Raw genomic sequence first — 27337 nt, 5'->3', positions numbered from 1 at the left:
TATGTGCTGTAGTAGATAAACAAAACAGGGTAAGTTAAGGACAGGGTTTCAACCTTAACTTTAAATTTACAACCTGACAAAACACTAATCACTAGCTTAAAATTATTTAAATGTAATTTTGTCTTCACTGTTTCCTTATTTTATTTCCCCATGTTCTGTTTTAATAAAGGATACATTAATACAAGTGTTGCTTCCCTCAGGATGACTAGGGCCTCTCCTCTTAGACTGGCTCTTTATTTTCAGTAGTGTTACAGGAATAAATCATACATCATATTTCAAAGGGTCTCAAGACAGCTGTTTCTCTGAAGGTATCCAAGATGCCCATGTGGCAATGAGGTACCTGTGTGTCAGTATGTTACCAGACTAGATTGTATTACAGATTTAATAATAAAAGTTATGACTAATCTATTTCAGTGGCTTTTAAAACTACCCAGTATCGACAGTGAGGCATGCTGATAATTTTGCTCTTCCTTGTTCCATTTGTGGTTTGGAATAACTTGTACAGTGTAGTTTACCTGTAGGAATACACAGACAGTGTTACCCTTTTGTATTCTAAACTTCTGTGTACTGTTCAGGCTGATTTGTATGCTAAGATCTCATTTGTGACTTTGGAGTTTGATTCATTTTACTGGAGAGAATTCCAATTTTTTTTATTTTGTGTGTGCTTGAAGAAAACTCATTGGCTGTTGTTATATATAGGTAAATCCCAGTGATAGGTACCATCTTATGCCTATAATTACACCAGCATACCCACAGCAGAACTCTACCTACAATGTGTCCGTTTCTACACGGATGGTCATGGTTGAGGAGTTTAAACAAGGTAAGTATTATCTTATGCTGTTATATATTCCAAAAGACTTAAAATAATTCCACCATAGGAACAGCGTTGCTTTGAAACAGGCATCCTTCCTAAAGCAACTGAATCAGTCGTCCTTGCTTCATGATTTGTCTCTAACTTTGAAATTTAATTGAATGCTAATAAAAAAAATCCCGTCTTTTCCAAAAATTGATTATCATTAAATGGAAAGTAGTATTCTTTGTAAGTGGGAATCATAGCCCGAGAATTTGTCCTTTTTAGGTTGTTTCAGTGGTCTTACTGCCTTCATTATCAGGTGAAAGACTGCAGTGCAGTTCTGTCTTCCTTGCTAGCAGGTGCCAGAGGTGCTAAGGAGGCAGTATGCTTAGCAATTTAGGAGAATTGGGAGAATGGAACATTGCCTCAGTTGAGTAAACCTGGCAGTCAAGGGGCATTTACTGAGACCGACTTGGCCTGGTAAGGCCTTGGAGCACATGGGGAAATACTGATAATTCTCATCAGGGTGTTGGGCTCACACTCCCATTTCTAATAGTCATCTGCCCAAACATAAAAACCCTCATCTCAAAGAGGATCTAAGCCCTATAAGGAAAACCTTTTCATCTCCTTCCAAGATTAGGGCATTTCCTCTGTGGCAGGTTCAGCCTCATGCCAAGACAGTGAACAGGGACCGGATGTGCTGTAATAGAGCTTTGCAATACAATAATCTGGTCCAATTAAATTTGTAAGAAAATTTGTGTAAAATGTTAATTTCAAACACAGAATAATTGACTATTCTTGTAAAATATCACTGATGATAAAGCATGTTGGAAAAGACAACTATTGGATTAAAAAAAAGCCAATTTGCACACCATTCCTTGTCAGATGAGCACTTGGGCGGCCACCCAGCAGAGACTGAAGTGCTGCCCGGCTCATTAGCAGAGTGTCCACAGCCGGCAGTATGTGTTCTGCTTATGATGCACATCCTCACATGCTTCAGCGCACATAACAAAATTTATTCTGCACATGGATTGGAAAAAGTTAGAGGAAATACTGAATTAGAAGCTAACTTGGGTGTATGGACTGTTTTTGTGGATACTTGGTGTGGATGAACTGTGTTTTAAAAAAAAAAAAAAAAGATTTAAATGTGTTTTTATAATTCAGGTCTTGCTATCACAGATGAAATTTTGCTGAGTAAGGCAGAGTGGTCCAAACTTTTTGAAGCTCCAAACTTCTTTCAAAAGTACAAGTATGTATTTCATGGCATGGCAGACATGTTTAAGTTTTATCTTTTACAAAAAAAAGGCACTTAATAGTAAGGCATTTGAATTGTTAAATATGGTTGAAAGCTTCCATTAGAAACCTTTAAAGTGTTATACTGGTTATCCTTTTTATAAAAGACAAACTTCTGCACTTCCTTGGAGGGTATTGCCCCTGGTTAATTTTCAGATCAGTTTTGCCCTTTTTTGTTGTTAAAAATAAAATAAGTTAAATAGCATAATCATACTACTTTTCTTCTTTTTCTGTAGTATAATTGAGAACCCTGATAGACCATGACCCTATATGAAGAATGTTATTGGCAAGCTATAGAATTAGTATGTTAAAACTAGTATACTTGAATTAGAAGTCGGTTTGACCAATTCCTGATCTGTTCTAAGTGATGGTAATGAGCTGTTATTGTTGATAGCAAAATAAAGCCTGCCTCCCCACCAACAGATATCATCTTGAGGAAACTAGCCATTGAAACAAGACATTTGACTGTTCCACAAGAAAGATATCTGTCTTTTCTCATAGAAAGCAACATAAATTTTAATACAAGGTATGCTGTAATGTATCTGGCAGCTCAATGAGCTGTAGAGTTTTACTTGTTTTTCCTCATTCAAAAATGAAGCTGATCAAGGCTTCAGAATGTATTAATGCTTTTGCCATCTGGTTTATTTCTAATTGCCATGTCATGTCTTTACATTAGGGAACAGACCAGCAAAATTATCTCTCTAAACATTGAGAAGTCTAGGAAACAAAGTCTTAGTGCCTAAGACATTTTAAGGGTTCCTATTGGTGGTATGTTGTGGTTGTAGCAGAGAAGCTTGTTTAAATGTATGTTGAATTTGCTGAAAAACATGTAACTTCTAATAATAAATGCAGATTATTAAAATATATGGACTACATTTTATTTGCCCTCAGTTTCCTTGGAGACCCATTTTTGGAATTGAGATTAAATATTTTCTACAATTATGTTCCTGTTTTGGGTGGTTATGTATTAATCTACAGAAGATTGAAACACACAGTTTTCCCCCATTAAAAAAAGACTGATGACCAGCATGATGTGTCTGTGTTTTGTTTCTGTATCTTTTGCACGATAAAAGCTCAAACTCCTGAACGGGCTTTTATGTTATGTTTTGGAGATTCATTTTGCAAACTTTTAATGGGCACTGTAAAGTGATTTAATTTTTTATAAAATGAATTTTTGTTTGCACTCTGTTAGTACTAGCCTCTAAAAAGGCTTAAAATATGCCCCCTTTCAAATTGCCAAATGCCCCCCCCCCCAGGTTTTTAAACTAACAGATGGTAACAAGACTGTGTTCATTTGAAATAAGACCTGTTTAATATAGTGTTTTTTTTATCCTGTTATGTGCAGCAACATAACAATGGATATAGTCACTGCAAGCAGCAAGTGCAGAAGCCTTGTAGGTTCTACTTAAAATGACCGACTTTCTAATTTCTTGACTGTAGAGGTGATACACAGAAGCCTATTAATGTTCAGAATTAGGAGGAGTTTGAAAGTTATGTCTATTATGTATAGAAGAGAAACACTGGACTTTTAAAACTTTGATTAGCAACTTATAAATGCATTAGTGTTAGAAACTGAACTTTGGCCTAACCTTTTGATCTGAAATTTGTATTTTTATCTTATTTTTGTCCTTGTACAGTTCAAACATCTTATTGCTGAAACTTAAAAATATTTGTGGCTGTACAAGACACAAGATAGCGTGGTTTGTGCCTTAAAGTTCACTTAAAATAACGTATCAGATCTGTTTAGACTCTTGTTCCATAAACGCATGGATTTAAATGTGAGCATAACTATTAATGAGAATTACTTTGGTAAACAACACTTTGGTGGCAAACTAGACAGTTAATTTATTTCAAATGGATTTTTCATTTAAGTGAATTCAAAATATTCTAGGGATCTTGGGAGAGTACTGTATATAATGCATTGCACGGGATCAAAAAGAGAAGAGATTTAGTCTGATTTGTCTGAATAGCTGTCAATGTTTTCTTCAAATTTGAGGCTCAGGCTGTGCCCTTGTTACTGTTCCCATTTTCTAGATTGGAGCACTGTTTTAAGGAGGCAACAGAAAAGGTCACATCTGAACTGTGTGCTCATGCAAAAAATTAACAAATTTCCAGCGTGGTTTAATATGCGAAAGTAGTTAAACAGCAAAAGGAAATGGTTCGGGTTCTTTCCATATTAAAGTTTAAGGGAAAAAAGTATATTGTATATGGAGAATACTTTCTTATCACAATGACTTTAAAAAAAATTGTACAAACTTCAGTAGAGAATATCAGATGCAGTTAATTAAAATATATAAAACATTGAAAGGGTATTTGATTTATTAATGTGTTTTGTGCACATAATAGTACATACATTTTTAACTAAATATAACTTAAGCTGGACTTGGATACATCTGAAAACACAAGTGAAGATGGATGCCATCAGTTGTTCATTACATTACTTTAAAAAATTTGGAATAAAAGAGGCATAATAGGATGGGTCGCTTTCAGCTATTTATGTGATTATGGATATTAATAAAAGCCCAGTTCATTAAATCTTCATTCAGTGGTACTGATTTTTCAAAAAAAAAAAAAATGCTGAAGTGGCATAATGGCAGAAAACTCAAACATTTCTTAAAGCAATGTACTGTTCTTCCCAATAGTGGTCACTACTGCTAAAAAAAAAAAAAAAAAAAAAAGTTTGAAACACCCTAGCAGGATTATTTTCTTCAACCTCAGGGTAAAACAACAAAGATACTATAATATGAAAAGAATACGTAAAAATGAGCTATTAAAAATAATCATGGATCCTATGACTAACAGCAAGTAAAATTTTATTGTAATTTTGAACTCCTATGTTTGTGAAACATCAGTGGCTAAAACTAATAATCTCGTACTGGAAAGTTGCAGGTACTGGATGTGCTGTGCTGAAATTTTTTCACCCTCTTATGCAACACACTAGAAAACAGATGTTTTTAAATGCCTGGAAATATGTATAGTTCAGTACCAAAATCTTTGGCAAGTAAGGCTCATTTCCCATTGTCGGAAATCTTGTTGATGTGTCCAATAGAACAAATTAAAAATACCTAGTGTTCATTATAGGGTTACGTAATTTTAACACCAATTCCTTTTTAAAGTCACATAATGTAGTAAAGTTCAAATGAACCTCATTTTATTCTTCTGATGCATGAATTTTTGGGCAATAACACTGCTAAATGCATGGGACGGCACTCTAAAAAGAATCAGTTGTCTGTAACTGTGACACTGAACATTTCTAAGTTTTCTGTGTGTGAGTTTTGTAGAACAACTTGCTTAGGGTTTCTCACAAATACTTCTTTTGAAAATACTGGAAAAATGGTTTTGCTAAGACAGAAATTTCTTTAAATTATCACAAAGCACTTGATATTAACATAACCAAAACTATCTTATAGTAAAATTTTGTTTTAGTTCCTTTAAAAAGAAAATATCTTCTGTTCACCTCATTTTTTTAAAATACAGGCCATTGAATTCCATTGTCTGTCTCCCTTTCCCCTTCACCACCCACCCTTAGACTTAGATAAGGTGTGTGTGTCCATATTGATTGATCTTTTGGTTTGGAGTGACATTTATGGTGATTGCCAGACTAGCAAGTTTTCCTAGAATTCTATGAATTTGTAGATCTACCTGTAGTAACTCAATGAGTAAATCCTGAAGCCTCAGCTTAATGGGGAAAGGAAAGACTCTTTAGGAAGTTTCAGAAGAAGAACTGGGAACAAATCTTAAAAATTTGAGACTTAAATGACATTTTATAGCTATATTCATGTTCTTATTATAAAATAGTCAAAGCAGCATATATCTATCTGGTCATCTAGCTATGTCTTGAGAAATGGTGTGACCTAAAACCAGACTTCTTATGGCTGCACTCTGAATATTTATTTTCTTGCACAAAGTAAGTAGCCTTCTGCTATTGGCAATGTAAGTTATACTCTCAGTTTGTTGAGATTGTGGTTTAAGTGGTACTACATTTCTATTGGTATTACCCTTTTTTTTTTTTTTTTTTTAATATTAATGCAGCTGTGGGAGTCTTGAGAGTTGAAATGTTTTTGGGGGAAAACTCTGGGCAGTAGTTAAATAGCCTCTTGTAGTTTAAGCTCTTTTTTAATAATGTTTATATTATGTTAAATTTGTTTCAGTTTTCTGTCTGGGTTTGTAGCTTAAATTATTGAGGATGTTAATAACTGAATATCTAGTGTCAAACATAATTAGAATAGCCTGTTGTCTTTATCTCCAAAGGCATTACATTGTACTCCTAGCAAGTGCACCTACGGAAAAACAGCGACTAGAATGGTAAGTATCATGCATGCTGGCTTTTTTTTTTTAACTCCCCTAATTTCAAAATACTTTTAAAAACGACGAGAAGTCCTGTGGCACCTCAAAGCTAACATTTTTGGCGTATAGCTTTTTGAAAGCTTATGCTCCAAAAATCCATTAGTCAATAAGGTGCCACAGGACTTTTTGTTGTTTTTGCAGATACAGATTAACACAGTTACCTCTAAAATACTTTTAGCCAACCCCTCTGAGATGTAAATGAACAAGTAACATTTCGTGGAAAAAAGTGAAGATTGTGTTCCAAAATTAAAGAGATGAAGATAACATTATTGCTTATCTTTCATTAATCCAGAGCTGAATTAAGGAAACAGAATGAAGGAGAACATCATTGCCTGCAGTTTGCTAGTGAGAAGAACCTGCAAAGATTTAAAAAGAGAATAGTGTGTGTGCCCTTATCTTTGAGTTTTATGATGTAGGGATACGGCCTCAATAGCTAGGTCTTATTTCCTCTCTTCTGTTTGGGATTCTCAGATGTTGAGTTCTTTCAGCTTAGTTGAAGCAGCGGAGGTGTTGAATCTTCAACAAATACATTTTTAAATGTTCTTTTGACGTTAAATAGCTGATAAGAGCAAACAAGCCTTAATCTGAATATAAATTACTTCTCCTCTCAATTTTCAGTTTTCAGCTTTTCTTGGTTAGAATATTTGATATCTGAAGACTTACTCATGCATGGTATCTTAATTGCTACACCCATTGTTTGTGTCATTTGGGCACAGGCATTGTGGCCAATATCAGAATAACTTTAAGACAAGAAGGTGTGGAATTTTACTGAACAAAATTTTGTTGGAAAATATTAGTCTGGAGTGATCTTCTTTTGGCCAAATGTTTAGTTACTTGCTATTTCCAAGTATTTGTTTAACCAGAAACTTTTGCTGGATTTTTCCTCCTGGAAGTATGTAGTTATATTTTGGGAATTTAGACATTGCCACTTATTACTACTTTTTTTATTTGTTCAGGGTGGGCTTGGTGGAGTCAAAAATCCGTATTCTGGTTGGAAGCTTGGAAAAGAATGAGTTCATTACACTGGCTCACGTGAATCCTCAGTCATTCCCAGCACCCAAAGAAAATCCTGACAAGTAAGCCAAACTGTTGCTCTTTATGCAGATAACTATAAATTTACAATTTGTGATTCAAATGAACATTGAATTAAAAAGTCTTCTAATGACTTAAGTTGTCAGCAGTTATTGATGAAACCTGCTATTTATTCTATGTAAAAATCACTTAGCTTCTATACAAATATTTTTGTAGCAGTAGGAATACTTTGATATAACGTTGCTTAATTAGCACACTAATAATACAGTAGGGTCTCAATAGTCGTGAGCCTAATGTTCATGAATTCAATCATTTGTGAGCGGCTACTTCCCCTGGAGCTCCGGGCCAGGGAGCACCGGCAGCCAGGGGCTGCCATATTCACGAAATTCAACATTCACGAGGGTTCTCAACACAGAACCCTCGTGAATGTTGAAACTCTACTGTACTAATCTTGGTATTCCTCTATTGTGCTACAGTTGTCTGAGTGTCTATTACCAACATCTGTGAAGGCTTTTATTAGTAACACTGAGTCAAGCAGGAGTCTCAGGTAGTCTTTTATTGATTTCATGATCCAACCTAAATGACAATTTAGCTAGAGTTAGAGTTCTAAAATAGATGTACAGCTAATAGTTCTTGTGCTTACGTTTGCCAACAATTAATGGTTTAGGAAACACTATAGAATCTGATAATGTTTTTCCTTTCTTTTTACGTTTCAGAACTGGTGTTGGGATGTTTGACAAGTTCTGGTTCTTACGTTTTGCGTTCCATACTATTAGAACTCTTTTCTGGAAAGCTGCACTTAAGACTTAATATTTTCTGTGTATTCAGATGCTATAACCAGATTAGTCAGAGGTTCTTTTTTGTTAGTATGCGGTTGGAAAATTTTGTGAACAGTTTTAACGTGTTGCTGCAGGTGTGCAACATTTTGACTTTTTGTGTTTTGTAGCTTGTGAAGCATGTGTACATTGAGCTTCAAAGTCAATGGTCTTATGTTCACTATGAAATATCTATAGAAATTCCATCTGAACCTCTATACAGGTTCTTCAACAAGGCAGTGGCTTCTTGGACCCATTGACTGCTAAATTGTTACATAATTTAGTTGGCACACCCAAAATATTGGGGAAGAGTATTTATAGCTCTGTTTAATACAAGAAATCAACTGTTAGGTTTTTTTGAAACAGTACTGAAAGGGTATGACTCTTGGTATACACATCAATGATTTTTCACTTACAAAAAGCATATTTAAAACTAGGTATGCTCAGCCTACAGTAAGGCCATGTTCACACTACAGGCATATATTGATTCAGGTTACATCTGCAAACGTCACATGTGAACATGCATGCTTGACTCCATACGTTAGGAGTGCATGTACTCACCAAAAATGCTTGACTTGCTTGTATTGATGGAGGAGTGGTGAATCATGGTAGGTAACCAGTTACACAACCCGCCATCCAGTGCACAGGGTGTTTGTGTTTTTGTTTGGTTTTTTGTTTGGTTTTTGTTTGGAGATTTGACAGTGCGTATAGGGGCCACAGCAAAATCACAAGGGAATTTTTTTTTAAAAATCTCAAAACTTGCGTAGCCCCTTCTTGATTGTTCATCGTCTCTCACAAATATAGAGCCTATACAACTCTGTGTTATGCATGATCCTGGAGTATTTGCAGAGTTTCAGGAAAAACTGAATCAGCAAGCTCATGACAGCTCCTCTCCAGCTCCCTCTTACTGCTGCATGGACTGAGCCAGAAACCCTGTTCTTTGTGCTCTTAATTTTTACAGAGGAGTGACTTTTTCCATTTTGTATTGTAGTTCATTGTAGTTAGTTGTGACATTAGTAATAGTGGTACATTAGCTAGTCATCCCTGTCTGGGAACAGACAGCCCTTACTCTGGAAACTATGCCTCTGTCCTGGATTCAGGAGCTCTGTATCTTGACTACTACTGCTGCTGCTGTGTGAATGAACACCAGACAAGTTTCTGTTGCCTGGGTTTGACAGTGATCATGGTGTGATGTTTAATATGCAAGGAGTTTTTGCCTTGGACCAGAGAAGCTCGAGAGCTCCACTGAACTTGTGAAGGAAAAGGAATTAATGTCCACTACAGCTGTATACATCAGCCATGGCATTCCCATGTCTGTGTATGTGAAGTTTGTGGTTGTCTTCAGTGTCCTCTGGCATGGAGTGGTAGGGATAATTTTGCAAACTGTGTGTGATGAGAGATGTGGGAGAGGCTATTGGGACTTCTTGGTATTAAGTTCTCAATGGATTGCGGGGCGGCAAGCCCAGGACTGTTGAATCTGCAGATTGAGCAGGGTCTGCAAAATCTGTTTGCTGCATCAGAAGCCCCTTATGTTCTGGTGCACCGCTTCGTTTTCCAGCTGCAACCTGAACTTTTCTCCTCTTCACTTGTTCATTCTCCAGACCTATCTTCAGTGTTCATTCTTCTTCGAGTGTCCCCGTGGGTGCTCCACAATAGGTGTCGGGCTTGCCCGGCGCCGCAGATCGGATCTTCCAAGCAGTTTCTGCCGGACCGCGCATGCGCCGGTGCACGCCGCTCCCTTGCGTGCTCCTGGCCACGTGCGCGATCCGGTCCCCGCCAGTTCCTCTTAACCGCCGTCGGCTGCAGACGGAATCCGAACTAGGCTAAGGCCAAGTAGCGTATTCAATGACTTTAACTGTTTTTCTTTAAAGTTTTTTTTCAAGTACTTAGGCTACTGCAAGTTAGCCGGTTGTTTTTGAAAAATAACAACAACAAACAAATTACAAGCGGGACAGCTTCAATCCAGTCCCAGTAACAAGCGCCGGAGGCCAGGAGCATAGGGCCATCAGCCCTCCTGCTGCGGCAGGCCATCGGAAGGGGAAAACAGCACAGAGAAGGTGCTAAGTACCCGTTTTAACAACTGAAAGACTCACCAACAATGTCCTCTTCAGGATTTAGAAAATGTGAGTCCTGCCGAGAGGCGATGCCAGCGTCTGATGGGCACAGTCTATGCATAAGGTGCCTTGGGGAGTCCCATGTTGCACAGAAATGCTCCTTCTGTGCTAAATTAACAGCCAGAGCAAGGAGAGACAGGGAGATGCGGCTTAAAATGCTGCTTTTCGACAAGGCCCTCCAGCCAGATGTGCCGGAGCGGCCGCAGCAGGAGGGACCCTCCGGGGCCCATAAAAGGAAAGCTGCCTCCCTCACTCCATCAGCGCAAAAACGGAGGAAAGTCTCCCCAGCCCGATCCCTGCCGGCAGCAACAGCGAGCGGGACGGGAGGAGCGAGCAGCCCCCAGCTGCAGCAACAGCTGATGGGCGGCGGCACGGAGAGCCACGTGGAAGCGGCTCAGCCTCCGATAATCAGCCAGCCGCCCCGCACCGCCGGCAGGGCGGCGGCTAAACAAGCGCTGGTACCGGCGTCACCGCAGGCAGCGGCACCGACCCCCGGGGAACCGGCGGTGCAGAGAGCACAGGCACGCAGCCTGCAGGCACCGGAGGACACCGCACGTGCGGCACCGCCCTCGAGCGTGCCGAGCACGGTGCGGACAGGGCCGGGATCCCCTGTACGTCAGGGGGCGGAGTTACCTCCTCAAGGGAGGGGGAATTCTGCACACAAGAGGAGGCATTGCAGCCCCTCTCCGCACAGGGCTGTGGAGTTGCTTTCTCACAGCCCTCCGCTTATGTTGCAGACTCCAACCAGAAGGCAGGGGTCCCCCCTAGCCTACCCGGAGCCCCCTTCTCCATTTTTGCAACCAGCCTCATCCTGGCTGGGACCACCTTCACCCTTCCTGGGGTTTGAACCGCTGGACTATTATGCAAAATCGCTCTCTCCAGTGTCTCGACGATCTCCCTCCCCCAGACGCAGAGGGTATGCACCAAGGGAGTGGTCTAGGTCACCTTCCCAAGAACAGTGCCTATACTGCCATGGTCGCCCCTACCACGCGGGGCATAGACACCATCGGCAATCTACTAGGGAAAGATCCCCACAGACGATCTCATACCCCCGAGGGCAATCGCGACCAGGGACAGAGACTCAAGCATCTCAGGGGGGACTGGTTATGGAACCCCGAGATTTTTCCCTCGCAAATCTCTAGCGAGAGGGTGTACCATCACCAGCAGGAACCGGAAGGGTCCAGAGAGACGTACCCCAGCGGTTCCTCGCTCTCCTCACCGGACGAGGCTACGGCCCCGGGGGACGTCCATCCTCCGGACGATCTCAAACAGTTTCAAGAGCTGTTTAAGAGGGTGGCCTTCACACAAGGCATCCAGACAGCAGAGGTGCAAGAGAAACACCATAAGCTCCTCAAAAATTTGAGACCTCCGGCCTCCTCCAGAGTAGCAATACCGCTTGATGAAGCGATCTTAGAGTCCGCCACTACGATATGGCAGACCCCTGCGACTATTCCACCTGTCCAAAAGAGAGCGGATAAGAAATACTTGGTGCCGGCGAAGGGCATGGAGTTCCTGTTCAGCCACCCACAGCCAAATTCCTTGGTGGTGGAGTCGTCGCAACAAAGATCAAAGACATCTCAATTCAGGACAGGGGGAACAGACAAAGATGCCAAGAAGCTAGAGCTGTTCGGCAGAAAGGTCTACTCCTCCTCCACCTTAACGTTGCGAATGGCAAATTACGCAGCGCACTTAGCGAACCATAATTTCGACAACTATTCCAGGTTAATCTCCCTCATGGACTCACTTCCAGAGGACAAAAAGCAGGTGCTCAAGGCCATAGTGCAAGAAGGCTACGCGGCCTCGAGAACGGGAGTTCAGATCGCCCTGGACGTTGCGGACACAGCAGCACGTTCCACAGCAACGGCAGTGGTGATGCGAAGGGAGTCCTGGCTCCAGACTTCGGGTATACCGAGGGATCTGCAGGCAAAGATAGTTGACCTTCCCTTCGACTCGCAGAAGCTGTTTGCTGAATCAACTGACTCGGTCCTTCATTCCAGTAAAGATTCAAGAGCCACACTCAGGACCCTGGGGATTTACACCCCTCCTTACACAAAGAAAAGGTACTACTCTCAACAAAGACGGTACCAGTACCAGCAACAGCGCCCCCAGTACCACAGGGGTTACGAGCAAGGGCGACATCAACAGCACCAGCAGTACAGAACTCCCAGGCGACGTTCACAGCAGAGCCGTGCGTCCTCGGGGCGGGGCCAAAGGCCACAAGTTTGACATACAGATCCAGGGCTGCGCCATCACTACCACCGCACAAGGTCATCCGAAGCGACTATTCCACCATCGCCTCCGACCATTCTACGACCAGTGGCAAAAGATCACCACAGACAAATGGGTGCTGGAGCTCATAGCCACGGGGTACGCCATCCCCTTCCAGTCGCTCCCACCATCACGACCTCCACCCAAGCCCCACCTCCAGGAGGCCTCCCATGTAGTGAGGCTCAGGCAGGAGGTGGACCATCTCATGCTCATAGGGGCATTGGAAAGAGTACCGGAGCAACTGCAAGGGAAAGGGTTCTACTCCAGGTACTTCCTTACGGAGAAAAAGACAGGAGGCAGGAGGCCCATCTTAGACCTTCGCGGCCTCAGCCGGTACCTGCGCAAGCAACGTTTTCGGATGATCACAATCGCCTCCATCCTTACAGCACTGGACGATGGAGATTGGTTCGCAGCCCTCGATTTACGAGACGCGTACTTCCACATAACTATCCATCCGGCTCACCGGCGATTCCTCCGGTTCATGGTAGGCAACGAACACTTCCAATACAAGGTCCTACCATTTGGCCTCTCCTCGGCCCCCAGAGTCTTCACCAAGACCTTGGCAGTGGTGTCAGCCTACCTGCACAGACAGGGGGTATTTATTTTCCCGTATCTGGATGACTGCCTGCTCAAAGGGGCCTCGAAGGGGGAGGTTCTGCGCATGATACGCGTCACAGCAAACACGTTCTCTTCACTCGGCCTGGTTATCAATCTGGCAAAATCAAAAATAGACCCCACACAGGACATAGAGTTCATAGGGGCTCGCATAAACTCGGTTACAGCGAGAGTATATCTACCAGAGGCTCGCTTTCGGGCCATCGGCTCCCTCGTGCAGGTCATCACCTTCAGCCCTACGGTGCCAGTCTTGACGTGCTTACAGCTGCTGGGCCACATGGCAGCGGCGACGTTCGTAGTACAGAACGCCAGGTTACACATGCGCAGCATGCAGCACTGGCTGGCGAGTGTATACAAACCGGCAGTGCACACCGTTCCCAGGGTGGTGTCGCCCACAGTGGGGGTGCGCAAATCCCTGCAATGGTGGGTAAACCCCAGGAACCTGCTAACAGGGGTACCCTTCCACCAGCCGCAGATATCGGTTTTTCTCACTACAGATGCCTCCCTCATAGGGTGGGGAGCGCACATGGGCGAAGAGGTGACTCAAGGACTGTGGTCACCCACGGAACAGTCACTACACACAAATATACTGGAGCTCAGAGCAGTGTTCAACGCCTGCAGACACTTTCGAGACCATATACAAGGCAAAGTCGTCGGGATCAGTACAGACAATACCTCCACCATGTTTTATATAAACAGGCAAGGAGGAGCTCGATCCCGTGCCTTATGCGCGGAAGCAGTCCGCTTATGGAACTGGTGCATCGCCAACAATATACTCTTGAAAGCCTCATACTTGCCAGGTGCGCACAATGTGAAGGCAGACCAGCTGAGCAGGCGTTTTGCACTCACACACGAGTGGCAGATCCGTCCCGATCTGCTACGGCCGATCTTCCACACATGGGGTTTTCCCCAGATAGACCTGTTTGCCACTCAGCACAACAAGAAGTGCCCACGATTCTCCTCCACGGCAGGACTGGGATGAGGGTCCCTGGGGGACGCGTTCGCGATCCCGTGGAGGGGCCCCCTGCTTTATGCGTTTCCTCCCACAGTGCTGATCCACAAAGTCTTGCAGAAAGCCAGGAGGGAGAGGGCCCGGATGATCCTGGTAGTCCCAACGTGGGATCGACAACAATGGTTCCCCCTACTCCTGCGCATGTCGGACCGTCCACCGATGCCTCTTCCGGTGGCGCCGGATCTGCTCACGCAAGCCATGGGGTCCATAGTGCACCCGCACCCCCAAAGCCTGCGACTGCAAGCGTGGTTAATCCATGGCTCAGCTCCCTAGAGAGCACATGCACAGTGGAAGTACAGCAAGTCCTAGAAAGTAGCAGGAGGACTTCCACCAGGAAGACCTACAAGCAGAAATGGACTCGCTTCACGGCTTGGTGTTCTACCAAACAGCTGGCCCCCCTTTGGGTGCCTATACCTACAATACTAGAGTATTTACTGGACCTCAAGAGAGGAGGACTCTCGCTATCCTCGTTGAAGGTCCACCTTGCCGCCATCTCGGTGTTCAGACACGAGGAGGAAGGGCACACGGTGTTCGCCCACCCTATGGTTACCAGGTTCCTCAAAGGGTTGGTAAACCTATACCCCCCTCGGAAACCGATTCCACCTTCGTGGAACTTGGACCTGGTGCTTACCACGCTAATGGGACCACCGTTCGAGCCCTTGGCCACGGTCCCCCTCCGCCTCCTTACAATAAAGACGACCTTTCTTCTTGCAATTACATCAGCTCGTAGGGTGAGCGAGCTCGCGGCAGTCATGGCAACGCCACCCTGCACTGTTTTTTCCAAGGAGGCGGTAACCATACGGCTGCATCCAGCCTTTGTTCCCAAAGTTTCTTCCGAGTTTCACATTAACGAACCTATTGTTCTACCCTCGTTTTATCCAAAGCCTCATAACTCCAACGAAGAGGCGCGCCTACACCTCCTGGACGTGAGGAGGGCGCTAGCCTTCTACGTAGACAGGACCAAGTCCTTCCGGAAAACGGATAGACTCCTAGTCTCCCTCGCTCCCAAGTCGAAAGGAGAAGGTCTCTCCTCGCAGAGAATCTCAAAGCACATTGTATCCTGCATAAAAATGTACTACGAGCTCAAAAAGACTCCTTTATCGGCCACTCCCAGGGCTCATTCCACTAGGGCGGTGGCGGCATCAACAGCCTTTTTCAAGGGCGTTGCGTTAAAAGACATTTGCAGAGCGGCGACCTGGTCATCCTACGACACCTTCGCCAAACATTACGCCCTTCACGGGGTATTCCAAGAGTTGACCCGTCTCTCTACAGCGGTCGTCTCGGGGACAAGCTGCACATAATCCAATTACCCACCTCCTATCTTGGGTTACTGCTGGGTAGTCACCTATTGTGGAGCACCCACGGGGACACTCGAAGAAGAAAGAGAAGTTACTCACCGTAGTAACGGTGGTTCTTCGAGATGTGTCCCCGTGGGTGCTCCACTACCCGCCCATCCTCCCCGCTTCGGATCTCTGTTAGTGTTTTGCAGGGGCACCCGAGGCGGTTGGTCGAGGAACTGGCGGGGACCGGATCGCGCACATGGCCAGGAGCACGCAAGGGAGTGGCGCGCGCCGGCGCATGCGCGGTCCGGCAGAAACTGCTTGGAAGATCCGATCTGCGGCGCCGGGCAAGCCCGACACCTATTGTGGAGCACCCACGGGGACACATCTCGAAGAACCACCGTTACTACGGTGAGTAACTTCTCTTTCTCCAGGTCTTATGTTCACTGTCCCTTGTGTCACTGACTTGCAGGATCTCATTGAATGTCATCTTGAGTCCCCTTCTTTCTCCTCATTTGGCTGAGGTGTTCTATGGGCATGGAGGGGGAGAGTCTGAAAGCTACCATGGCAGCAGTGGAAGATAAAATGCAGTGAATACTGGCACCATTTTCCGTAGGCAGTGATTTTAGCTGATATCACTGTTGAGGTTAACAAAGGAAGTTATTACTGATCAGTATGTGGAAGTTTCCTACCATGAAGGAAGAAATAAGGCTGCCTTTTCTCCTAAAAATATTAGGCAGAGGATTATAGGGTAGTGCCATTCAGTTCACTGAGATCTCTCAAGAGGACTCAAACGTCATTCATGTGTGCAGTTAAAAAAACAAATAAATCTGTCCATTGTGGAATGCACCTCCACCAAATCTATAGGGGAATGAAAAAGCTGATAGTGGTTCAACCAAGAAAGAGAATTTCTGTCTCTTCTAGCAGAAGGAAGTTAATAGTCAATATGTCCTGCTAGTTTGGAGTGTTGTCTGTGTCATTGAAAATTTATCTACACGCTTTTACCTAAGATTCCTTCACCTGCTTTGGGTTCACCTGTGTTCAACTGACTGTCCTAAACTGTCAGAAGGAATCAAAAATTGATCCTGGCTCATTTCACAATTAAAGCCTCTTGTCATCTGTTCCCTATATACCTCTTCTTTGTCTTCCATCATACCCTTCTCTTTATTTACGTCTGGGGCTTGTGACTTGGGCTTTTTGAAGGTATCCACTGCTCTGGTGCCAGGGGATGGATGGTGTGGGCTGGGGAATGTCTCTGGAGTGTGGCATGCAGCTCTTTGTAAAAATGGCAGATCTTCAGCTCAGCCCCAGATGGATTGTTGACTTCCCTGGCCACCTGGTTTGCCTGCTTCCTTTTATGCAGCACTACTGCTGGTCCCTGTTGTTGTACTCCTCTTCTTGCATTCCCTGAGCAATCTGCTCATAGATACTGATATGTCTGTGGTGGTTTTGGAGCTGTGCCTGCACAGCATCTTATCCCCACAAGCTCCGAGACCCAATTATTTCCTGTCTTCTCCAAGTAGGACCATCTGAGGAGCGTATAGACAACATGCTTAGCTGGTCATTTGCACACAATAATGGAAAGCTTTTAGATATGCAAATAGGAAATATTTCAAAAATTTGCAGGGCTTTCAAAGGATGGAGTTCACAGTGGTGACCCAGAACAGCTAGCGTGAATCATTGTGGGTTGATATAGTGAATGCTGTGTCTCTGCTTAAGCTGTCTTGACCTAAATACATCAACTATGTGCCACTCCAGAAGGTGGTAGTACTATGCTGGTGTGACAGGATGCTTACCATGTTGGAGACCAATTTGAGTGCAGATAAATGCACACACAAACGGTACAAGCTGTATTGCATTAACCTGGGTATTATGGATCAGGCCTAATAGTTACACTGTGTTAGGAGCTGGTTTTAGGGGAGTTCCTGCTAACAAACTTTTCCATCAGTGGGTTGTTAATCCAGTGTAAACAACATTTATACATATGAGCTATAATTGTCAAACGTAGGTTTCTAAAATTTTGCTCCTAATTTCCTTTGAAATCACTTGAGTCAAGGCTTGCTTTAAACCAGTGTTATCAGAATGCTAGTCTCTTCCTAGATTTTATACTTTACAAAGTGAAGAGTCTTCCTGGTGTGGTGTGGTGGGCCTTCCAAGACTAGTTCAGTTTTCAAGCTCCCAGGATAGCCAAATAGATTATATTTTATAGGCAACCCTCAGGGATATTTCAGTATGTTAAGCTACATCTGCGCTACAAAATGAAGTTGAATTTATTGAAGTCTACTTTGTAACACTGGGTCTTTATAAAGTTGAGTTTTCACACCTGCCCACAAAGTAGCCTTAGTGCATCCGCACTAACTCGCAAAAGGTTGACCGTTGCAGTGGTATACTGTGGGAACCTTATCTCACAGTTCCCTCAGCCCCGTGGCATTCTGGGTTTCCTTGCTGGCGTGTTATGGCGCAAAAAAAAAAAAATCCCTACAAATACTTGTGGGTGTCTGTCATCGTCTCAGAATTCCTTGCCCTCATTCCCCTCCTGTAGAAAACAACCATTTTTCTTAAATCTCTTTCCCCAATGAGAGAAATTGTTGGTCGTCCACATTATGTTCCCTCCCTGCCCCCCAAGTGGATACGTGGCACTTACATTTCTAAGTGATCACTGCTGGGACTGTGCCTCATTCTGTCCCTCTTTAAACAACAGTGACTTCAACAGTGTACCATGTCAGCACGTTGCTCATCTACTTTTCCCCTGGTGAAAACACCTCAAGCAGGTGGGCTTCAGAAGGTGAAGCCCATGATACCCAGGTGGAACAAATTGGCCCCATGCAACTGGGAAAGGACTTCATGTTATTCACAAAGAAGATGCAGTGCAAAAGTGGTATTGTATTGGTAATGTATCTGGCTGAAGTGAGGAGCACGCTAGGCAAGGAGACCATTAGAAGTATTTGCTACAGACTCATTATGAATCCCCAAGACTAAACAGAAGAGAGGGAAATAATCACAGAGGCCATTGGTGTCTAGTAGTTGCTGGAAGGAGCCACTACCCTGTCAGAAGTAGTAATGGCTGGAGAAGAGAAAGAGAGAGAGAAATTAAGGAAGTAGAGAGAACTAGTTTCTCACAGGGAAGAAGCCTTCACCCTGCATGGGGCAGGGGACGCTGCTGTCTATAAGCATGGTACGCACTGCACAGCCCACATGTGGTGTGGGATAGGGGCTAGCCCTCCAGCCACATGGTGCCTGGGGAGATGGAGGCTGCCCCATACAAATGTGAAATGTAGAAAAAAGTTTGTCAGCCTCTCTTGCTAAACCATATACAGGGAAGAAGCTTTCGCCCCGTGCAGGTCAGCACATGCTTCTGTCTGTTGTGCTGCTGTCTGGTCCCCAAGCTGTCACATGAAGTGGTGGGGGGCCAGCCCACCAGCCAAAATGAGATGCTGGCACTCTTGATGGCTCCGTGCTGGGGCTCTTTAACAGCAAGGTGCTGTTGTCATGCTGGCCAGATAGCAAAATGAATTAAAATAACGTAGCTTCCTGTTTCCTACTTCCTGCGTACCTGGAGAGCAGTGAAGGTGGAAGTGGCCAGAATGGTCACATTTTGGGCATTGTTGGATACCTCCTGAAGGCCAGTAAAATTGATTTAAAGAAATACTCTTTCCACAATAGCATTAATTTGACCTTTTAAATTCAAACTTAGCGTTACACCACATTGGAGGATCAAGGTGAGAAAGTGTACATTAGTGGCCCTTAAAATTAAGCTAATGGTATTTGCAGGGAAGACAGTCACGTTGAAAAATTAAGTTAAGCACCTTAAAAAGCAGCTTTATGCTCTGATATAGGCATAGCTCAGGGGTCTGCAACCTGTGGCTCTGGAGCTACATATGGCTCTTTAAGGACTTTTTTGTGGCTCCCGATGCTGTAATTGCAGAGTGGAGAAAAACAAACAAACAAAAAAAAACCTGATTATTTTTGATAAATGGTGAACATTTAAAAGCCCAACAATGAACAACTCATATCTAAATAGCAAGCGATACGTGATCTTGAAAGTGTGGTTTGCCATTGTTTATTAAGGACCATCTCATATTCAAATGCATTGCAGCTCTTGAATTGAGCTTTTTAAGAAATTGGAAAAAATGGCACTTGCTATTTTGGTTGCCAACCTCTGACCTAGCTTCAGATCAAAGTTGAATACTTTTAGCCATTACTGTCTGGTACAGCAACATCCATGGTCAGGCAGGTTGCTAGGGGCTGGGATCTCAGCTGGTCTGGCAGGCAGCCTCCCTGGCTGGGAGTGGCACCACTGCCAGCCCTGTATAGGGAGCTCCAGCAGCCAAGTACAGCGAGCCCTGGTGGCCCATGGTGTAGAGCCTCCACCAGGCCTGGGCAGGGAGTTGAGGGCAAGGAGCCACGGTGGCTGCTGCAGGTGGCCCAGAATGGCCAGTCTGGTCAAATTTCCCTGGTCCAGCAAATTCCCTTATAGGGGAAGGCTCAGGTCCTGTGGGTATTGGAGCAGGGGTGTCCAAACTAATAATCTTGTGTCACAAATTTGCACGTGGAAACATTAAAAGTGTGACTTCAATCATGCATTGCTCAATTTGTGTTTTGTATTGCTCGTAATATGTCGTTTAGGTCTCAAAGCAGGTTTGGGAGAGCAGTCCCTGCTTTTCTTTCTTTTCTTTTTTTTTAAATGGTACTCACTTGTGTCCTTTGAGGATTTTAATGACTAATGAGCATTCTCCCAATATTAGGAGGGTATATATAAACAGCTCTTGAAAAGAGATTACTTAAGACATATCTGTGCTTACAGTGCTTCAGCAGCACTGTTATGCAGTAAACTGTCGATCCGCACATTTAACGTGTGTATCTCACATTAGCACAATTGGAGGGGTACCCTGGAAGCTCCAGCCAGAGGCAGTGGTCGCCACTGCACAGGCTGGGGGGAGGAGATCCCCCGTCAGAGTGGAACAGACCTGGCACAGCTAGCTGTTCCCCTGAGTGCTGTTGCTGGGGGTGTGGGGGGTGTTGGGGAGCCCTTTAACAGAGATCCCCCTGTTAAAAGGCTGCTGGTGCAAAGCTCTGCCAGCTGAGCCAGAGGCAGCAGCTGCTGTTGCTCCACAGGTGAGGTCAGGTGATCCCCCTGTCAGAAGAGAATAGAGCTGGCACAGCAAGCTCTTCCCTGACTGCCATTGCCCTGGGGGGTGGGGGAGGAACTCGGGGGCTCCGGGGAACCCAACTTTGACCCCTCCCTCAGCAATAGCACTCAGAGGAAGAGCAGCTGAGGCAGCTCTGTTTCCTTTTGACAGGGGGATCCTCCTCCCCATTTGCCAGTGTGGTGGTGGCAGCAGCAGCCTCTGGCTCAGCTGGTGCAGCTTTGCTCCAGCAGCCTTTTAGCCTGTTAACAAGGGCCTCCCCAAGCACCTCGCTCCCCCCTCCGGCCCTGCAATGGCACTGAGGTCACCCCGGGCCAGCTGTGATCCCCCTTCACAGGGTGATCGCCTCCCACTCCACCCCAGCTCACAGCCAGCCAGCAGCCTTTTAATGTGGGGATCCCTGTTAACAAGGAGATTCCTGCCTCCTCAGCAACAGCACCCCAGGGTAGAGCTGGCTGAGCAAAGTGCTCTGCCAGCTTTCTTCTCCCTTAATGGCGGGATCCCTTGCTCCAGGCTGCAGCAGTGGCTGCTGGTGCTGAGCTGGTGTCCAGCCTCCTCAACTTGCTTGAATTTTGAGTTATACCTGGGGGTGTTCAGCTTTCGGTGTTTGTGCACCCCGTGCTCGTAGCCAGCAATTTAAGGTGGTAGTTCTGGTTGGGCTGCACATGCACAGATACTGCCCCTCACAGTCAGTTAACCAATGCTGTATGACCACCCCTCTTTCCTTTCTACTGACATTTGGCTGGAATCAGAGTATTCAGAGGCACCTCAGCTACTACTATTCTGTTCTTTGTTGTCTTGTTTATCTGTATTTAGTATTTTAGTGAGGACTACTATCTCCCTCTTCTCTTCTCCCAGTCACCCAATAAAAAGGAGAAACTCTTTATAAGACTTTTCATTTAGCCGAAGAATGCTTGTATATCTGCTGCACATCTCTCTCCATACTACTGAGAAACTATATTTTCGGGACTTGCCTGACCTCCAGAGTTTAAATGTTGCAGTATCTGCCAGCTGTCAGTACACCTCTCAGAAATGTCCACTTACAGTATGGTAGTATCTTGATGAGGGCACATATTAAAAAAAGTTCCTGCACTGCTACACTTCAAAGAACACACAAAGGCAAGAGATTTACCTCTGAAGCATCTCATCAAGGAGGAATCTCTTCACCCACTGTCTGGGACAAAGATATGAGCCCCTTCTGGCCAAAAATCATTTATGGCCAGGTAAGACAAAGGTCTCTCTTCCAGGGCAAAGCAGCCCAACCTTACTTCTACGAAGGCAGTAAATATATGGGAAACTATAGGTTTATCTGCACTTTCATGAAGATCGACCTGGTCAGTGTCGATCTCCTGGAGTTCAATTTTGCAACTCTGGTAAAGACATGCAAAATCAATCTGTCTGGAGTCAGCAGTCAACCCCTCTACTCACTATCGCAAGGATTAAGGGAGGTCAACAAGAAACAACGCTCTCACTGACCTTCCATGGTGAAGAGTCACAGAAGTCGATTTCTGCTATGTTGACTCTAGCTATGCAATTGCCATAGCTAGAATTGCATATCTGAAATCAACTTTCAGGTCTAGACCTTTCCTGTGTCCTCAATCTCAGAGTCAACTAAGGAAAGGCACTCCGATGCCAGCTATATCCACTGTTGACACACCTGGTCCTTCTGATACCTGAAATGTCAAACAGTGTAGAGCGAGTCCTGCCACAAGTTCTGAGGGGAAATTGAAACCCCATGTACCAGCATCTACAATAATAAAACATTTGGCATAGGGCATTGCTGGGCTCATACTGCCACCTGCTGTTGGCACTATGAATTCCAGCCAGCTTGAATCCAATGCAGCATATTATATTATGCTCCCCTGTCATGCTGTTGCCAACCCTGGCCACTTCACAGACAAATCTCAGTGCTGCAGGACTTCCTATCTCCCCAGTACTTCATTTCCCACTCCTCAGTACTGATGGAGTCTCCATACACAGGGTTTTTTCCCAGATCAGCTCTTCACAGTTGTCAACACACTTCTGTAGTGGGGAGGGTGAGGCTATGATTGGCTCATCTCAACATTCCTTTCCTGTAATTAATGCTGCCACACAGGCAGCACCAACTGTTGTCTTCTCATCAGATTTTGCAAACCAGCTCTGATTTGCCCAGATTTGGATGTCTCTTGTGCCATTCCAACCACAGTGGCCATTCTGCCAAAACAACACAACAAATGCTCTGAGTAGGAGGTTCTAGCCAGACCATACATGGGAGTTGAAAACACAGGTCATCCAAGATCTCTTCTGGTTGCGGAGGCCCCCAGTGGTAGACTTTTGTGCAACCTCACTAAACTCCAAATGCCCGTGATCTGCTCCATGGTAGGACTCCAGCCATCATTCTCTTGGTTGTGCCTTCCTCATCAAGTGTAATGTCCCCCAATTTTATGCCTTCTTTGCTATCGTCATACTCTTTATGCCTCCCCTGATCCTCTTCATTCCTTGAGTACACCTCAAGATAAAACATGATGGGGCCAAAGCAATCCTCATAGTTCCCACATGAACATGACAAATATGTTAGCCATACCTTCTCTACATGGCACTCCGTCCATTGTGCAAGCTTGCATCTCTGCCTCAACTCCATTCACCGGGCACAGGCCACATCATCCATTCAGACCCCACAAATTTCAATTCAAAGCATGGTTACTCCATGGCTCTAGAAATCTGAAATGACATGTTCCATAGAAGTACAGAGCATATAGTTAAACTGTCTTAAGAAAACAACTACCCATCGGACATACAAATAGAAATGCTTTGAATCATAGTTCCAACAGAACAGACCACACCTGTGTCAGCCACCATATCTTATTCTAGACTGTCTAGTGGAATTCAAACTCTAAATGGACTTTGTGTCCTCAGTCCACATCCACCTGTCAGTCATTGCTACTTTTCATCATAAAATTGATGAATTCTCTATTTTCACACATTCCATTACCACATGCTTTTAAAAGGCCCTCTTGAATTCCTCTTCAGATGTCTGAAAGCCTGATCTACCATAGGACCTCATTCTAGTCTTCCACACTCTTTCAAGTCCTTAGTTACACTGTCCGTATTAAATCTTTCTATAAAGATTGCGTTACTAGTGGTCATTACATCTGCCAGATCATTGGCAAAACTAGCAACTGATAGCTGACTTAACCTATACCAACTTTTTAAAAGATAAAGTGTGTGTGTGAGACTATATCTAAATTTTCACTTAGAATAGTGTCATTTTTTACCTTAACCCAAAGATAGATTTATCCATTTTCTTCCCAAATCCACATATGCACAGTAAACAATTCAGGCTACACATTTGAATGTCTGTAGGGCTCTTGTCTTTTAAAGCATTTCTGCAATTCTCGAACTATTACTTTCAATTACTAATGGATCCAGAGCCATTTCCAAACAATGTCCGTCCAGATGGCTATCTTGCTGTATCATGCTTTGCTATTTCCAGAACAAAAAACCATGTCCTATGGGGATTCACATGTATCCTGCTAGGAGACACTCAATATCAATTGCTTTTCTCAGTACCCATATTGCAGAAAGTTGTAGAACAGCAACCAGGTTTTTACCGCATAATTTTATACATTATTATGGTTACTGTACCATGTATCTTCAGATGCCATGTTTCCAGTGCTTTCATTCACTGTTACTTCAACTCCAAAGCTGCCTCCTTCCATCAGAGGGCACTGCTCTGAAGTCTCCTGAAGTGGTGCACCCACAGGGATCGAACTTAAGAACAAGAGGCAGTTACCTTGTGAAGTAACAGAAGTTCTGCAAAATGTGTTCCTGTGGGGCTCCACTACCTTGCCGCCTCCCCTCTGCTTCAGACTTCTATCCTATACAGACTCTGCAGTAGAGGAGGAAGTCGGGGTTGGCCACTCAGAATCAGCTAACTGCCTGAGAGCAATGTGAGACAGGATCTTGAAGAATCTCCAGCACTGCACAACATGACTAATTTCCTCTTTGAACGGATTGCTGTCGTGCTGATGGGCATTCACCTTTCAGATTTAGCCTCTTTAAGGTTGGGTGGGCGAGAATAAGGAACTGTTGACACAAGGTCTTTTACTTGTCTTTGTGTTGGTCTGTGTAGATTCACCTAAGTGCATTCATTACTCCCAACAGTTGTCCTTTGCTAGAGGATTCTATGTTTACATTCCAAAATGTGTTCACCTTTAGTGAAAATCAGTGTAGGCAAACTACAGTTAAAGGCAAGTCAGTTTTCTTACCTTCTGAATTATTTTGTGCAAACTAAATTTGAAAATGGAAAAAAGCAAAATAAAGTGTTTGTTTTACACCTTTTAAATATGGTTAGTGACACTGATTAGTTGGTAGCATGAAATTAACTTTTTGTTTATTATTAGTTTTTTTTGTGGATTCTGAACACTTGGCTCTCTGGGTACTTTATTGTCATTTCATGCCAGTGGAGATATGATGTAGTTCTCCACTCTTTTTACAAAACAAGTAATCTCAGTTTTAGATAAAGTAACTTAAATGTTAGTTTTTCCAGTATTACATGGTTTCTGTACAAATTTTCAGGGAAGAATTTCGTACAATGTGGGTGATTGGATTAGTATTTAAGAAGACAGAAAATTCTGAAAATCTGAGTGTTGATCTTACATATGACATCCAGTCTTTCACTGATACAGGTAAGCCTGGCTTCTCCAAAAACTTAAAATTAATTTTTGATAAATGTGTGACTATGCTCTTAAAATATTTGAGCATAGCTCTTGATGGAAGGGTTTAATATTGGACATTCTATTACTTATTGCACATACAGAAAATTACTACAGGTTGCATGTCTGAAAACCAGCATTCTCTGATTCGATAACATCCCTCTTCTGGCAGTCCCACAGAAGGCTGTTAATTATCATGCTTCTAATATTTTTTCCTAAAGCTATAGACTCCTTGTCAAAGTGGAAAGGCTTTTATAGCTGGAGAATAATGTCACATGCTCTTAAGATCTAACTCTTCTTAGCATTATTTTTTTCTTTTGTGGTTCTCTCCACCCCTTTAAATGGAGCCCTGCAAATTCTTGGATATCCACTTTGTATTCACTGGTATCCACATCCGTGGCTCACTTTTGCGGCTATGGATGCATGTTTTTATCTAGAACCCTGCAAATTTGTACATATTGTTTTTATATCTGCAGGTATCCACATCCAATTTTGTAAAGCAACTTTGTATCGGCACAGGGCCTCCCTTTTTAAGGATCACCAGAAGTTTAAATTGGATTTGCACTGAGGTCTATAGAAGGGGAAACCTACTCTAATACAGCAAGAATCACAAAGTTTTCTTGTCCTTGAAGCCGCATATGATCTCCAGAAATTTCAGAGCCAGGTGTGTCTGCCAGGATTTAGGTCTTCTGGTCTGTGACAGGTTGTGTAGCTGGGGAAGTCTGCCTCATGGAAGACTTCAGTCCTGAACTCTGTTAGGTGCATCCTGCAGGACCAAAGCCCTGAGATGTCTTCATTCTTGTTGGGAAGAAGTCCTTAGTCCTGCCACTCCACCCCAGGGCAGAAATGGTGACTACTTTTCTCTCCCCCGAGTCTGGAAGGCAGAGCAACATGGAGGACTTGCAAGCTGCACCTGATCTATAAAAGAGCTGCATGCAGCTTGCAAGCCACCATTTTGTCACCTCTGCAATACCGAGTGAGACTCACTGAAGCAGGAGCTCCTCTTGCAGTCTTAAACAAGCCCATGGGAGGATGGGAATTGTATCTGGTTGGGGTGAAGGAAGTAGTTTTATATCCATCTATGAAACTTCAAGCATTTGAATTTTATCTGTGCATAAAACTTCAAATACTTAAATTTTAATTGTAGGAGAGACTCGTCTAAATATATTGCCCATGCCCTTTGCCCCTTCCCCCATTGTCAAGACTCTAACGCAATTCACTTTTTGGTGAATTTCAGAGTCACAGGGTTTTAAAATTGATCAGTTTCTTGATTGCAGATGTTGACATGTAAAACTTCAGCGTTTTGAAACTGAGTCCTGATCCAAATGAAGATTGTGGAGGGTCCCAAAGCTGTTGTAGGGGGGAGTTGCACCATGGCTGTATTCTGCTGCCTTCAGAGCCCAGCATCAGGCACTGCATAGAAGTGAGAGTGATAACACCCACTCTTCTGTGCTGCCTGTGAAGGTGGGACTGACCTCCCTCCAATAATAGCTGAGCAGGGGAAGGACATGTCCTGCCGTTCCTTGGTCCCACTGATTCAGATTTCATAGGATAGGGCCAATTTCGTGGTCTGACTCTATTTTTTTTCCCCCCCATGCCGATGAAATTGATTTGGGACCTACCCGCACTCATATTAGACAAAATGATTCCTTGCTCTCCTACACCATGAATTTTTTTTCCTATTGGTTTCCTACCAGTGCTCCTACTGCTCTATCTCTTTTGCCAATATGCTCCCTATTTCCCCCACGCACACCTCAGTCTGCTCGCCTCCCAACCTCTGTCTTACATCAGCTGCCTGGAGCTACTCTTAGGATTTTTTAAATAAATATTGCTGTTTGCAGACATTTATTCAGTGATATTAAATTTAATATTTTTAAATGTACCATTAGCTGTCATCCTCTTTCTGCCCCACCTCCACCTTGAAAAA

The 27337-nt window shown here is 43.9% G+C and overlaps 1 protein-coding gene across 4 annotated transcripts in view; it reads left to right on the top strand.

Annotated features, from left to right (window-relative positions):
• The window catches only part of PAPOLA (poly(A) polymerase alpha), an 86158-nt gene that overhangs the window by 38923 nt on the left and 19898 nt on the right, over positions 1-27337 (top strand). Inside the window, exons 11-15 of one of the 4 annotated variants that reach the window (XM_074996555.1) lie at positions 700-820; positions 1958-2042; positions 6338-6391; positions 7390-7509; positions 25274-25383. In XM_074996555.1, coding sequence (XP_074852656.1) covers positions 700-820; positions 1958-2042; positions 6338-6391; positions 7390-7509; positions 25274-25383 — 490 coding nt within the window. Of the gene's footprint in view, positions 1-699; positions 821-1957; positions 2043-2322; positions 3280-6337; positions 6392-7389; positions 7510-25273; positions 25384-27337 lie in introns of those variants that run through there. The other 3 variants (XR_012645902.1, XM_074996556.1, XM_074996557.1) reach the window with 3 other exon arrangements.

The sequence above is a fragment of the Carettochelys insculpta genome, chromosome 6 (genome assembly GCF_033958435.1).
Source record: "Carettochelys insculpta isolate YL-2023 chromosome 6, ASM3395843v1, whole genome shotgun sequence".
Taxonomy (NCBI): Eukaryota; Metazoa; Chordata; order Testudines; family Carettochelyidae; genus Carettochelys; species Carettochelys insculpta.
Note: the sequence above shows the minus strand (reverse complement) of the source record. Positions and strands in the feature narration are given on the sequence as shown.